The sequence below is a fragment of the Colobus angolensis genome, unplaced genomic scaffold (genome assembly GCF_000951035.1).
Source record: "Colobus angolensis palliatus isolate OR3802 unplaced genomic scaffold, Cang.pa_1.0 Scaffold71, whole genome shotgun sequence".
NCBI lineage: Eukaryota > Metazoa > Chordata > Mammalia > Primates > Cercopithecidae > Colobus > Colobus angolensis.
In genome coordinates, this window is record NW_012120821.1 from 713,872 (window position 1) to 728,416 (window position 14,545).

Below are 14,545 nucleotides of genomic sequence, written 5' to 3' on the forward strand. Positions count from 1 at the left end.
GCGGCACAAGACCATGATGCTCTCTCCCACCACTCCTATTCAACATAGTATTGGAAGGTCTGGTCAGGGCAATCAGGGAAGAGAAAGAAATAAAGGGTATTCAAATAGCAAGAGAGGTGGTCAAAGTGTCTCTGTTTGCAAACGACATTATTCTATATCCAGAAAACTCCATCATTTCAGCTCTATAGCTTCTTAAGCTGATAAGCAACTTCGGCCAAGTCCCAAGATACAAAATCAATGTGCAAAAATCGCTAGCATTCCTATACACCAACAACAGGCAAGCAGAGAGCCAAATCATGAATGGTTTCCCATTCACAATGCTACAAAAAGAATAAAATACCTAGGAATACAGCTAACAAGGGAAATGAAGGACCTCTTCAAGGAAAACCACAAACCACTGCTTAAGGCAATCAGGGAGGAAACAAATGGAAAAACACTCCATGCTCATGGATAGGAAGAATCAGTATCGTAATATCATGAAAATGGTCATACTGCCTAAAGTAATTTATGGATTCAATGCTATTCCCATTAAACTACCACTGACATTCTTTACAGAATTACGTATCTCAAAATATAGTGAAGAGTATTAAACAATTACCATCATTAATTCCTTCTTAGTTGCTTCTTTCCTTCTAAATAACTATGAAACAGGCAAAACATAAATGTTGTTGCTTCTTTCCTTCTGTATTTCCTTCTTTCGTATGTTTGTTGGCCACATGAATGTCTTCTTTTGAGAGTATCTGTTTATCTCCTTTGCCCACTTTTTAATGGGGTGTTTAGAAGGAAAGAGGCAACTAAGAAGGAACTAATATCCTGTTATCTCTGTATTCACTTTGTCTAATTAGTCTTCATTTTTTTCCCCCTGGCTTGGTGAGGTCTCTGCCCTATTTACCTCCACTTTACTAAGTGCCCAACAACAGGGAATGAATAAAATATTTCTTAAAGCAGTTTAAATAGTCACTTCCATGAAGTCTTAAAAACATAGACTGGACTGTTTTCTTCAGGGTAGGATAGGCTGAAGAAACACAAAAAACTTGCAAAAAGAAAACGCAAAGAACGTGTCTACCCTTTTTTGACTTTAGCAGCATGACTATATTCATTCAACAAATACTTATGGAGTGACTCTGTCAAGCAACACAGTTCTTACTTTCCATTTTCAAATACCTGCTACTACTAAATGCAATTAAAATCAAAGTGGCTACATTTCCAATTGCTAAGTAATCTTTTTCCTCCTCCCATGATCCTGTCAGCCCTATGATATATTAGCTTTCTAGGTACAGGTTCATCCCCAGGATGGATAAATTGATTTGTGTGCCAATTTATCATCTGTTGGTCCATGTTTCTTTATTGGACATGTTTAATATGCCAAATATACCTGTGAACAGGTGGCCTCTGTCTCCTGAGTCCCTCACATCCCTACAAGAGAAGAGACTCCTGCCAGTCAATGCAGACCCCTCCCTTTAATGTCTCGGTATGAGGGGAAATCAGAAAATCCATTTTGACCTTGGATCCAAAAGATATCCTCCACTTCAGCTTCATCAATAATTAAGCTAATATTTTAAATCTTACCTTTTACCTGTGTCCATTTCTCAACTGGTTAAAAATTTATAGAGAAGAGGTAGGTAATGGTAATGCCCACGTCAAAATACCAATCAAAAAATATAAAAGTCTGGATCAAGTTAAATAAGTAAGAGATTAAACAAAACAGAATTGCATACCCCCCGCCCCCCGTCCCCCTTCTTTCCCTTTACTAAGTCAATAAGACAGCTAGAGATGCCAAGAATTCCAGTTCATAACAGTTCTAAGTTTGGGTTTTCCTGTCATCTTATCACAGAGGGTAGGCAGTTTGGTGGCTTGGAGTGATAAAAATAATGTAACCCCTATAGACAAATTTTAAAATTTCAGCTAGAAGTTATGGTTTTCTTAACCTGATCAATGGAGCAACATGGAATCTTTAGGTAAAAATTTTAAGTTATGTAAACCTACTTAATTCCAAAAAATATTATGAAACAGCTTACAGAGGCAAACAACAAAATGTATATCAACTTAAAATCTTCTACTCTTTTATTACGGTATAGAGATCTCCTGCCCTGGTTTAGATACCACAGTGTTTTCAGTTTCATGTTTGTATATGCCTCCCACACCTAGCCATGGAAGTACTAAAAAATATTGAGAAGTCTCAAAAAAAAGAAGCCTACATTTCCCAAATAAGTATATAAAAAACCCTTTCTATAATGACCCCTATTTGTCACTTCCTTTCCCATCAAACATTCATATTGGAGGCCTATGGTCAACTTCCGATAATCAAAACACAAACATTCATACATTCTGCTTTTTTATTTGCCTATTTGACTTTCCTTCAAATTCTATTATCTAAAACAATTTCCTTAAATTATACTCAATCCAAGAAATCACTGCAAAAACATTTGCAGTAAATTTGCCAAAACTTATATTATAGCACTTTTGTAAACATAACCAAATCTTTTTTTCCCCAAAAAAATCTAATTTCTTCTTCCTGTACAATTTTCTTTAGTGCTTTACCTCTGTTACATATTTTGGTTATTTACTGAGGTCTAAAGCTATCAGAAAACCTACATGTTCTGGATACGGAAAACATTTTTCCTCTGTTTCATACCATTTCCTCTGAGGCCTGTTTGTTTTTATTACTGTTGGTCTATCCAATCCTACTGTTTTCTCTTAACTCTTCTTCTGTCTGGCTGCCCATTCAGTGTCTTGGAACCAATACTGGACAGCTTTGATGTACAACCTTCATATTATTTCTTCAACTATTGTTATGAAAGCTACAACTCCATAAACATTCCAGACCTATCAGTTAACCACAACTTCTGATTTAACTTCAACTACCTTCTAATGTGGAAGTGTTCCCATTTTATACAGATAAGTAAAACTAAAACTCGAAGTCCAAGGAAAAAACATCAACATACAGAATGTCTGACATTTGGTTCATTTTAAAGCACTTATGAAGTTAAGTTGGCATAAAATTGAAATGATGCCCTTTCGTTTTAAGTTGGCAAGAAAAATATATTCTCTATATACCATTTACTCCTTTGAGAAAAGCAACCCGATACACACCTCTGTAGAAAATGTTTCCTCTGGATTTATCCAAATAACAGAATAAATCCTCATTATTTTATTATTTTTCAAAATAAGACTAAAACGTGCCTTACAGACACCACTGACTCAGTATGCCAAATGGCTTAAGATTTAACTAGATCATTTGCTGAAATTTTAAACTGAGTAAGAGGCTGTAGTTACCTCTTTTTGTAGATGAAGTTTGAAGCAACTGTTTGGCTTTGAGGGAAGTGCGAGGCAAATTTTTCAGCCTTTGCGAAGCTGTTGAAAAATAAGGAACTGTAATATTTGCCTGGAAGTACAAGATAAAGGCTATAGCGTCTATAAACTTGAATGTTTTAATACAAACTTAAAAATTTATCAAAGAACAGAAGCCATAAGGTGCAAATATGTTAGAATCCTAGAAGCAAAAGAATTTTAAAGTGATGCTTAGTGTATTAAGTTGGAAAGAAAAGGGGAAAGAACATAAACTTTAAAAGAGTTTCTTATAGATGAGAAAATCTCCAATATGTCAATTGGTCAAAATATCAAAGAGAAAACAAACCACCACAAACATGCTAGGGATACAAAGAATACAAAGATAAAAGTGATGAATACAAGCACACAGTATAAAGTGCAGCACTTGTTTAACGCAAAAAAAGCAGATTTTGGCAAAGCAGTTATTGTTAGATGAATTACCCTAATGTGAAACCATAATCTGCATACTCAAAAAGAAGAAAACTCAGAACCCAGCAGGTCCTTGGGGAGTCACAATCTAGTAGCTTTAATATGTTCAATATCATCTTGTAGAGTACAACTAATTTTTTACCTCAGACTCTGGATATCTAAGCACCATATCTAAGCTGTGCACATATGTATGCAGGTGGGGAGCACTGTATGTAATGTTGGTGTGGGTTGAGGGGTTTGGAGGAGTCAGACCATCTACCTTTTAAAGTTTTCCATGAGGAAAGCTAAGCTTTCTTCCAAACTCCTAATCTATTAACTGCACTGAAACTCAAAATTAGCAGGTAAGCAGCAGCTCAGGGGCATCCAAAATAAAGTGGTTCCAATTTCCCCAATATACAGTTACTATGGCTCTAACAGACTGATGGGTCTCACACCTACCAGTGTATTTAAGTGGTTCTAAAATATTTTAGTTACTCTACTGAAAGTCAGATTTCATATACCTTTAGTGTTTATGTGCAAAAAAAGAGAGCTCTCGTCACTCTAAATCTAGGCAGATTGCATAAACGTTATTGGGCTGATAAAGGGATACTTGATACATTATCAGAAAGAAGTAAGATTTCTTGGCCAGGTGAGGTGGCTCATGCCTATAATCCCAGCACTTACAGTCCTTCAGGAGGCCAAGGCAGGAGGATTCGCTTGAGCCCAGCCTGGGCAGCATAGGGAGACTCTGTCTACACACACACACCCACAGACACACACACACATAAATAAGCCAGGCATGGTGCTGTGCCTGTGGTCCCAGCTATTCGGGAGGCTGAGGTGGGAGGAGTGCTTGAGCCCAGGAGGTTGAGGCTGCAGTAAGCTGTGATTGCACCACTGCACTCCATTCAGCATGGTCGATGAAGGTTCTGCCATAATTTTTGTATTAATGTTTGTATTTTTAGTAGAGACAGGGTTTCACCATATTGGCCAGGCTGGTCTGGAACTCTTGACCTCAAGTGATCCGCCCGCCTTGGCATCCCGAAGTGCTAGAATTACACGCATGAGCCACTGCGCCTAGCCAATGGGTTATCTTACTTCTATTGCACAAAAATACAGGTTACTATCAGAGTATTTTTCATCTACATATATATTCATACATGTTTTCAACCATTTATATTTTTATTCATCCACTCACTTGTTCCTGTTTTTCATTCATTCAAATAGTTTAATATCTGCTTTATTCCAGATACTGTTTTAGGTTTAATGTATTCAGTAGGCAAATAGATGGATACAGTTCCTACTCTCATGAAACTAATATTCTAGGAAAGGGGAGATAGACAATGAGGCAGTAAAATATATGGCCTGCCAGATAGTGATAGCTGCTAAGGAGAAAATTAAGTAGAAAAGAGGGACAGGAAGTAGGCAATTTAAGTTGCAATTACAAATAGAGTGATCAGGAAAGATTTCCCTAAGATGACATTTGCATAGCAATCTGAAAAAGGATAGGAAGTAAGCTACATAGATATGTGGGGAAAGCATTTCAGATAGAGGGAAAAAGATACTGAGATAGGACCATGCCTTGTATGTTTGAAGAAAAGAACGTAGGCCAGTTGTTGGGTGGCATAAATGAGGGCAAAATGTAACCAATTGAACATACATTACAGTCCACACCACAGTCCACACTATTAACCATTAAAAAAGTTTATTAAGGATTCAATATTAAATAATGTCTATAATGAACTCGTCTGGAAAGATCCTATTTGAATTAATAGCTACGGTGACTCCAGTGGACCCTACCCCTATTTATCCCTCAAGTTTCACGTATGATTGTAATTAACAACGGTTATCTACAGACAAGCAAAAACTGAACTGGGAATCTGAAGAATCAGATTACACACAGAACCAGGCAGTAAACTCTAAATTCACTTGATACAGAAAGAATGAAATGAATGATTCTCCTAAAATACCACAGTCATATAACGTTACTCAAATAACAAAAATCCAATGTTATTCTGAATTATCTTAATTTGATCAGTTTTCTAAGACAAAATTATTTTTAAATGACAAAGTGTAGTAGTTTAAGTGAAACTTCGAATCTTTCTAACAATAGAGTTCAGTGTGTTAGCTGTTTGAAAATATTTATGGTTTAAAACTTTCCTTGGTTATTTTAATATTTACATAATTCCACTTCAGCAATAACCTACTGTGAGAAGCAAAGATGCTAGTGCAAAATAATTATTGTTTCATGCTACCATTATAATGTCTTCCTCCACAAATCAGCTCCTTAAAAAAATCTCTTTTCTGTTAAAACACCACTGTCCAAGTCATTCTAGCTCAAATTTTTCTTATTTTAAATTCCATTTATTAATCTCTGGTCATTTCTTAAATGTATTGCTTCCTTTACATTCCTGATGTCTCCTAAATAACCAAATTCAGGCCTTCATCACACCCTATTTCTGGATTCTAATCGGTGTTTTCGTGGTCTCCCTATATTTAATCCTTTTCACTCTATTCATGTACATCAAGGGAAGGGTGGTGAAAGTGCTGCTTACCTCCCCAAGAGTAGGCAATAAGTGGCTGTATTGCCTGTAGGCAATTTAGAAACAAAAATAAAACCAAGTTGGTCTGCTTTCTATTATCATCATGCCCCAGTAATAACAAACATCAGTTATAAAAGCACTCCTCCCTGAAAAAAAAGTTGGTCTAAGCTATAAACAACTGTTGAGTTTTAATAACATATATGTAGGCTTTAAATAAGCACATTTTATGACCTATGCTTTAATAAATACCATACTTCATGTAAGAGTTAATTAGGAAAGCTCCCAATTACAGTCTTCTACTTATAGTCTCCCCTGATACAGGTGGATTTGGCTATACACGTTCCTTTCAAGAGAAAGTTGGTAGCAATCTGAAATTATTCAAGCTCACTTCAGCGAAGTGTGTGCCTCCAACCCTGTGGTACAATATATTATTATATTTAAGGACATTAGAAATAAACAATGGTACAGTGAATTTTAAAAGGGAAATGAAAGGATCTGGAGTTGCCTCAATTCTGTCATTGTATGGGATTTTGAGCTTGTGTTTAAAATATTTTAACTGCCAAGACATTGAAAAATCATTAGACTTGATCCCTCAAAACTAAAGGCATGGAAAGTATGGCAATTTCTGGAATTTACTGGAGAATGGAATTTTAAGATTCTCTGCTGAACTTATCCTTATGTAGAAGATTTTCTCTGTGTAGCAGTTGCTTCATGAAAAAAACTTTCAAAATTAAAATTTAAAGATAGTGTTCTTCCATCAAGAGTAGAGATAGATGCAATATTGAAAGATCAATTCTGAAGAAGTTATTAAGTTTTCAAAAACGAAAGCTATACTATTCACCAGTATGACAGATCAACATATAAAAACATTTTTCCTTCTTAAAAAAAGATCAATGTAACTTCAAATTATTAACCAATTGTCTTTTTTGTATTATAATGGTGATTTTATTATTTATTTTTTACTGACAGTTATAAAATACAATTTCAAGAGAAGAGTATTTTCACTGTCTGCATTTTTTCCTGGCCATTAGTACTATAATTCATTTCATTTCATGGTAACTGAACATGATTTTTCATATACAGGAGGATGTTAAAAATTAGCTTCTCTAGGTGCTAAATACTAAGCAAGCATAGCCTCTGTGAGTGAAGATTAATTATTACTAGGTAAAATATCCCATTGTCCCATATCCTCGTTTTTGCTTAAATCTTTTATTGCTTACAAGTTTTGATTTAGAGTCATTTGGGAGGCCGAGGTGGGAAGACCACTTAAGATGAGGAGTTCGAGACCAGCCTAGCCAACATGGTGAAACCCCATCTCTACTAAAAATACAAAAAATTAGCCAGGCGTGGTGGTGTGCACCTGTAATCCCACCTACTGAGAGGGAGGCTGAGGCAGGGGAATTGCTGGAACCCAGGAGGCGGAGGTTGCAGTAGCTGAGATCACACCACTGCGTTCCAGCCTGAGAGACAGAGTCTCAAAAAAAAAAAAAAAAAATTCATCCAGATCTCATTATCCTCACTCCCTTACTGCTGTGTCTTCAGATCTTAATTTCTTGCCTAGATTATGCAATAATAGCCTAAGTGGTTTCTAGTCTCACCTCACTGAATCTATTCTCCACATTGATATTAGAGTGAACTTTCTAAGAAACCACCTTGATTAAAAAACCTACTATAGCTCCTCCCACTAACAGGATGAAATTCAAATCCTATGATATTTTAATACTGCTACAGCCTGTCTTCTCTCTACAGCTATCATCCCTCATGGGATGCTGTACCCACTCCCTTACCCATCATACACCCTACACTTTAGTTATACAAAACCACTATGTTCAGGCTGCCATTCACATGACTTTTCATTACTGATCCCACTGTTGGGAAAACCTGTACCTCCTTTCTTTGTTGGGCAACTCATATAAGCTCTTCCTCGGCTGGCTGAAATATCTTTTAATATCTTTCCTGAAAATCCCATCACACTGCTGAATTTAATGCCTCTCCTCTGTTCCCACAGAGGTTCCTGCCTAACACTCCCTGCTATTGGAAGGCATGGGCTGTTTTATTAACATTTATATTCCCAGCGCTGGAAATATAATGTATACCCAATAATATTGACTGAATAATTAAGGAACACATACGTGACTGACGACTGGATAAAATCTAGAACCCTATACTAAGCATTCAAGGTCCACCACGGTCAGGGTCTAACCCACTGGTTCTCAAAAGTTGAACATGCCCCCAGAATCAGCTGAGATGCTTCTAAAATATAGAATCTGGGTCCCTATCCCAAGTGCATTCAATCAAAATTTCCAGGGGGAAAGGCCTGAAAAACTACTTTTATAAAGTGTCCTTGTGATTAGATAACTGAGCCAACATCATTGCACTACTTAAATAGATGTTCTATAAATGTTTCATTCATTCTTAGATTAGCACATTACACGTATTAATCATGACTTATTTGTTTCAATTTGTGTTTCAAAATTATGTATAATTCAAGTGTAATCTACTAGTGTTTTGGTAGTAAGTGAAATCTGGATGGGAATTCCTTCCTCATGGGTCTCATAACAGGATGGCTATGCATAAGCTGACAACTGCTCTGGACACTCGTCCTTCTTTCTTCAGTAAGAGGTCCAAAGTAGAATGTTGATCCTATATGCATTTTCTCTGGAGTATAACTCTGTATTCCACGCAAAAATATTCTTCTGTCTGGTTAAATGTAAGCAAATGGATAATATTACACTGAATTATTTTACTCTTCTATGATAATTCACAAAATACTGAGTTAATCTCAAATCATGGTCTGATAGTCATTCAAGGATGTTTTCCAAGATGTACTCATTTGTAATTAGGTCAGCATGATCTCATCCAAACAACGAGGAAGAAGAAAATAGACTCAGGGAGGAGCTGGGAAAAGGGAGAAATCTGGCCTTGCTTTTACCATCTCCCTAGTTATATGGCCTTGTACAATTCATATAATTTATATGGATCTCTGCTCCCTTTCTATAAAAATAAATGATTTGTGAGGTTTAAATGAAATAATACACTTAAACATATACAAAAAAATAAAATTTGATTATTATTTTTCAAATCAGTAGATTGTGTTGGGTTTTTCTCCCTTCCCTCATTTCTCAACCAATTATTCCTATGACTTTCTGGAAACTAAACTTTCTGCTAAACCTGTGCTCTAACAGTCTTAGAAAGCAAGGCATTAGCCTTTTGAAAAACTGTCTCTCACAAACATTCCTTCCTTTAATTGACGAAACTAAGAAACTGACATGTATCCATGAACTCTGCAATGCTCTGGTTTTCTTAGACTTTTTAAGTTGTATTTTCCAGATACACAAGTCAAAAATTGGTAATAGTTATAAAAATGAAAATACATTAGAACTCTCATAAATCTCATATTTGAATGCCAGCATCCACAATAATGCAGCCACAGCAAATAAGCATATAAAAGTAGTGATTGGCATAGTAACAAGGCAAAAGAAGTGATCCCTTAGGTGGAAGTAACAGCAACCTTGCAAAGTTAGGTTCATGCAGACCAGCAAGTAAGAACCAAAGCTTTACCACTTAAGAGCTGAAAAAATAAATACTTAAAACAAAATGCAACATCTGTTACACTAACAACTGAAGTTTACACAAAAAATACAAAATACCAATTCATGTACAAAGTATATAAAGCTTATTATAATTGTACAAATTATATATCAAAATAAAGACTTATGAAAACTATATATACTAATTAAAAGAATGCTTACGTATATATTTCATGTATCAAATATATAGGAAATTTCAAGATAAATCGGTAACACTTTTTTTGCTTCATATTAAACTACAACAAAGTCTTAAATATTTTAAAGTAAACTAAGTTTTAAACTTGCTAATATTTTGAATTTACTACTTTCCAAATACATTTTTGAGAACAGTATAATTCTGTGCCAAAATAAATATGACATTTTAATTATAAGCTTTACTACAGCCACAAATATAGAAATAAACAAGTAAATACAATTGAAAAAAAAAAAACATGGTACCTTACTTTCTCTTCTGCCTATGTATTCAAGTATTGAAATACACCATTACCAAACTGCATACATATTTTCCACTTAAAAGTAAACCAATGATTGGAATCCCATTGTGTTTTCCCTATATATATTTCTTAATTATCAACTTCTGAGGAAAAAAGGAAAAGTAATTCACCTACAGAAAAAAAAGAAAAAAACTATAGGGTATCAGCAGGTGATTATAATTACACAATGGTAATTCTACCATTAGAGAAGGCAAGCAATCACTGTTAAGTTTCAGACAGACAATGCATTACTTCTAAACACATTTTTATCCTAGGTTCCCAACCTTTTCTTTTTTCTTCTGTTTTTGTAAAAAATTATTTTTCATTTCCATAAAGCTTTAACATGCTAGAATAGTTCAAATATAGAGCACGTATGAGGGGATGAGGTAAAGAGGATATCGATATAGCTAGTTTTAGAAAGTATCCGGGCCAGGCTTGGTGGCTCACGCCTGTAATCCCAGCACTTTGGGAGGCCCAAGCGGATGGATCACGAGGTCAGGAGATCAAGATCATCCTGGCTAACACGGTGAAACCCCGTCCCTACTAAAAATGCAAAAAATTAGCCGGGTGTGGGGACGGGCGCCTGTAGTCCCAGCTACTTGGGAGGCTGAGGCAGGAGAATGGCGTGAACCTGGGAGGCGGAGCTTGCAGTGAGCCGAGATAGCGCCACTGCACTCCAGTATGGGCAACTGAGTGACTCCATCTCAAAAAAAAAAAAGAAAGTATCCGGGTTGCCGTTTGGACATGTATCATGTAAAGTTTTGAGAAATTCACAATGTAACAATTCAAACTAAACATGACAGCATCTTTGAAAGCCAAGTACAAACATTGTTTTGGATCATCTGTTCATATGCTGTAAAAGCATGGCTTATAATGTACGTAAGTTTTATTATTTAACCTTCATGATTTACTATTTTTCTTTCCTGTTACATTAACATTGTGGGTGTTTTTTTGCATCAGCCAAATGTGTCAGGGGAAAAAAGCAGCCAGAAACAGGATATTCTCAAGTGTCAAATTAAGTTAATCTGTATCACTCACCATTTTGAAGATAAAGCTCAAAATTCTATCCTTCCTTTCATTTTAAGTGTTTTGTGAATTCCTGTTTTCTATGCTATTTATTAGTACCACAGTGAGTATTATAATCGCACTGTCAATTACAGAGTTCACAATATCATATAAGACTTGGAGTACTAAGCTTAAAATGTAATTTGCTACAAAAACAGGTTTTAGCATATATCTAGCTGAATAAATGTGGTTTACAAATCTCTGGGTAACAATTTTCTACAGTACTTTAAATGTTAGAATTTTAAATCTCAGGAAAAATGGAAATTATATTTCTGGATAATTTTTATATCATGGTCTAAACCACAATAAGATCTACAAATCTTACTAGGTGAATCTAGACTCTCACCTAGTGAGATCCAATGCTCAAGCTGAATCAACATGGGTTTAAATTCTAACTTGCCACTTGTAAGCTGTATAATCAGAGACAGTTTATTTGGCCATTCAAAGCTTCAATTTCTAATCTGTAAAATATGGTAATAATCATACCTCCTTCACAGAATTGTTCTAACGATTAAATAAGATTATGCATCTAAATACAGTATAATAAAAATTTCTGTTATATAAGTAATATATGCACCTGGTACACAAGGAAAATCTGTCAATATATCACAGAAGTCATTTTGATTCAAATATAGTTTTTTTCCTAGCTTGTTTTGTTGTTTTTTTTTTCAATAGACTAGAGTGCAGGAACATGATCATGGCTCACAACAGCTTCAAACTCCCGGGCTCACGCAATCCTACCACCTCGGCCTCTTAAGTAGCTGGGACTATAGGCATGTGACCACCATGCCTAGCTAATTTAAAAAAACGATTTTTTAGAGACCAGCTCAGGCTGGTCTCAAACTCCCGCTAGACTGTTGATTTTTGAGCCACCAAGTAACAACAGCTTAACATGAAGTATATGAAGTCAGCTAAACACAACAGGGCGAAGGAAAAGTGCAAAGAAATTAAATTAGCTGGGCATGGTGGCGAACGCCTGTGGTCCCAGCTACTCAGGAGGCTGAGGTAGGATCACTTGAGCCCAGGAAGGTGAGGCTGCAGTGGGCCATGACTGTGCCACTGCACTCCAGCCTGGTGACAGAGTGAGACTGTCTCAATAAAAAAAAAAGAAAAAAGAAAAAAAAAGATGAAAATGAAAAAAGGGTTAAATACCTTCACATTTTTAATTGTTTAATTAACAAGTTATAAGCAGTCAACTCTTGTTTGTATCACTTCTTCATAGCCTTGAGAAAATGAAAGAACATAACACAGCTTTCACTTCAACCACTGATAGTAATACGCCACAAGGATCTAGGAGAATATGCATCTATTGTGTACCTATAAGGACCTGACTGAATAAGCATCCCTTGTGTCCCTACAAGGATCCAAGTGAATATGCATCCTTTGTGTCTCACAGCTCATATACGGGACTGATGTGAGCTGTGCAACACATGGGATGAATACTGAGCATTTATAAAATCATAAAAATAACTGTAATCATTTATTTAAAACTGTTTTGACTACATGCTCAAATCTATCCTAGTTAAAAAGTAATTGATTGAAAGTGTTTCATTCCTTTAAAATCAACTTGTACATTAACGTACACAATGCCCATTTACTCCCACATCACTACTTCTTGGCTCAGTTTGGCTATTTTGTCCTATATGTTCTTACTGTATGATTCTCTCTGATCTTTGTCTATGTTGCACACGTTTCCTTAATTCAACAGTCTCAACCTTTCCTTTCCATCACATTACCTTCAAATCTTTCTTTAAAAATGAAGTTCTATATCTCCTGAAGTATTTAATAAAGATTTAACATGAATTTAACTGTGCTAGTATAGTTACTGTTTTTATTAATGTTTTCTAAGAAAGTTGCTTGGGTTTCCAGGAATATTCCAGGACTATTCCCTCCACTCCTCATCATCCCATCATTTGTATTGTGTAATACTGCAGAATGTGAGGTTTTCAAGGAATGTATATTTTGTGCTATAGTAGAAATGCCTGTATTCATTTAACATACTACTTGCCACAAAATAAAAACTCAAGTATTTATTACAAATAATAGCTGAATAAAAATACTGTCACATTCATGGGTTAGCATCCATCCAATGACCAAAACTTACTAAAAATTATAATCTACATGTGTTGTTTCTACTATAGTTCTAAAATTCACCTTCTCTAAGAGTTTAGTTTCAACTCTAAGAATTTGTTTTCTGAAAGAGAATTTAAATAGATAAGTCCTGATCAATTCTTAAAAAGTGATGATTTCTGGCAATTTATCTCAAATTTTAATCTATGTTATAAGTAGGATTAGGATTATGAATTAATTTGGCATACATATTGATTCAACATTGTATTTCTTCATTAAAATAGCCTTAACAGACAAAGACAATTAAATCAAAACCAGAAATTTTACCTCAACAGATGCAGAAATAAAATGAGATCATCCAAGAGTTCTCCTGGTATACTTTTGTTTTGGTAAGAAAAGAACTTCAACAATCCAACTTTGATAATAGATTTAATATACTGCAGGTTTGAACAATGAATTGATAATATTTTGAGTATGACTCTAAAATTATGTAATAACCAAATAAACTTCTAGATATTTTTAAAGTGGAGGTTATCAAAGAAAATTTACATACTAAGGGACATACATTTTTGGACGCTATACTGGTTATTATTTCTAATTCTAATATCTATAAGCAAAAGCTACACCTACTTTAATAGTTACACTTTGCTTATTTTAAAAGTTCTGGAGAGACCAGAGTTTTGTATAGACAGATGTACTGGCAGAATCAAGTATCCTACACAGAAAATTTAAAACTGTAATATAACTTTGATTATCATCCAGCAACTAATAAACACTAAATTTTACTACAGCTATGGCTTAAAACAGTTTTTCAGCACAAAACAAATATCTAAAATTTTCATTTCTCTTTAACTGATACAAGAAAGCATAAGAAGGATACTTACTGGCTGAAGCCTGAGGTTGCATGCGAGGTATTCCTCCATTTGGCACTTGAAAATTTGAGTCACTTCTGCTGCTTTTCACTGAGTCAACTTGTGTATTAGATGTTCGAGACAGGTTTGGAAGACTGCGTCTTAGTTTTTCTGCAACAGAATTTTAATTTAAAAAAAAATCATATTCTTTCAGA

General features: G+C 35.1%; 1 protein-coding gene across 2 annotated transcripts in view; it reads right to left on the reverse strand.

Annotated features, from left to right (window-relative positions):
* The window catches only part of SLAIN2 (SLAIN motif family, member 2), a 76,383-nt gene that overhangs the window by 21,634 nt on the left and 40,204 nt on the right, over positions 1-14,545 (reverse strand). Inside the window, exons 6-7 of one of the 2 annotated variants that reach the window (XM_011927312.1) lie at positions 14,364-14,501; positions 3,277-3,354 (exon numbers count right to left, since the gene is read on the reverse strand). In XM_011927312.1, the coding sequence (XP_011782702.1) occupies positions 3,277-3,354; positions 14,364-14,501 (216 nt within the window). The remainder of the gene's footprint in view (positions 1-3,276; positions 3,355-14,363; positions 14,502-14,545) is intronic. The other variant, XM_011927313.1, reaches the window with a different exon arrangement.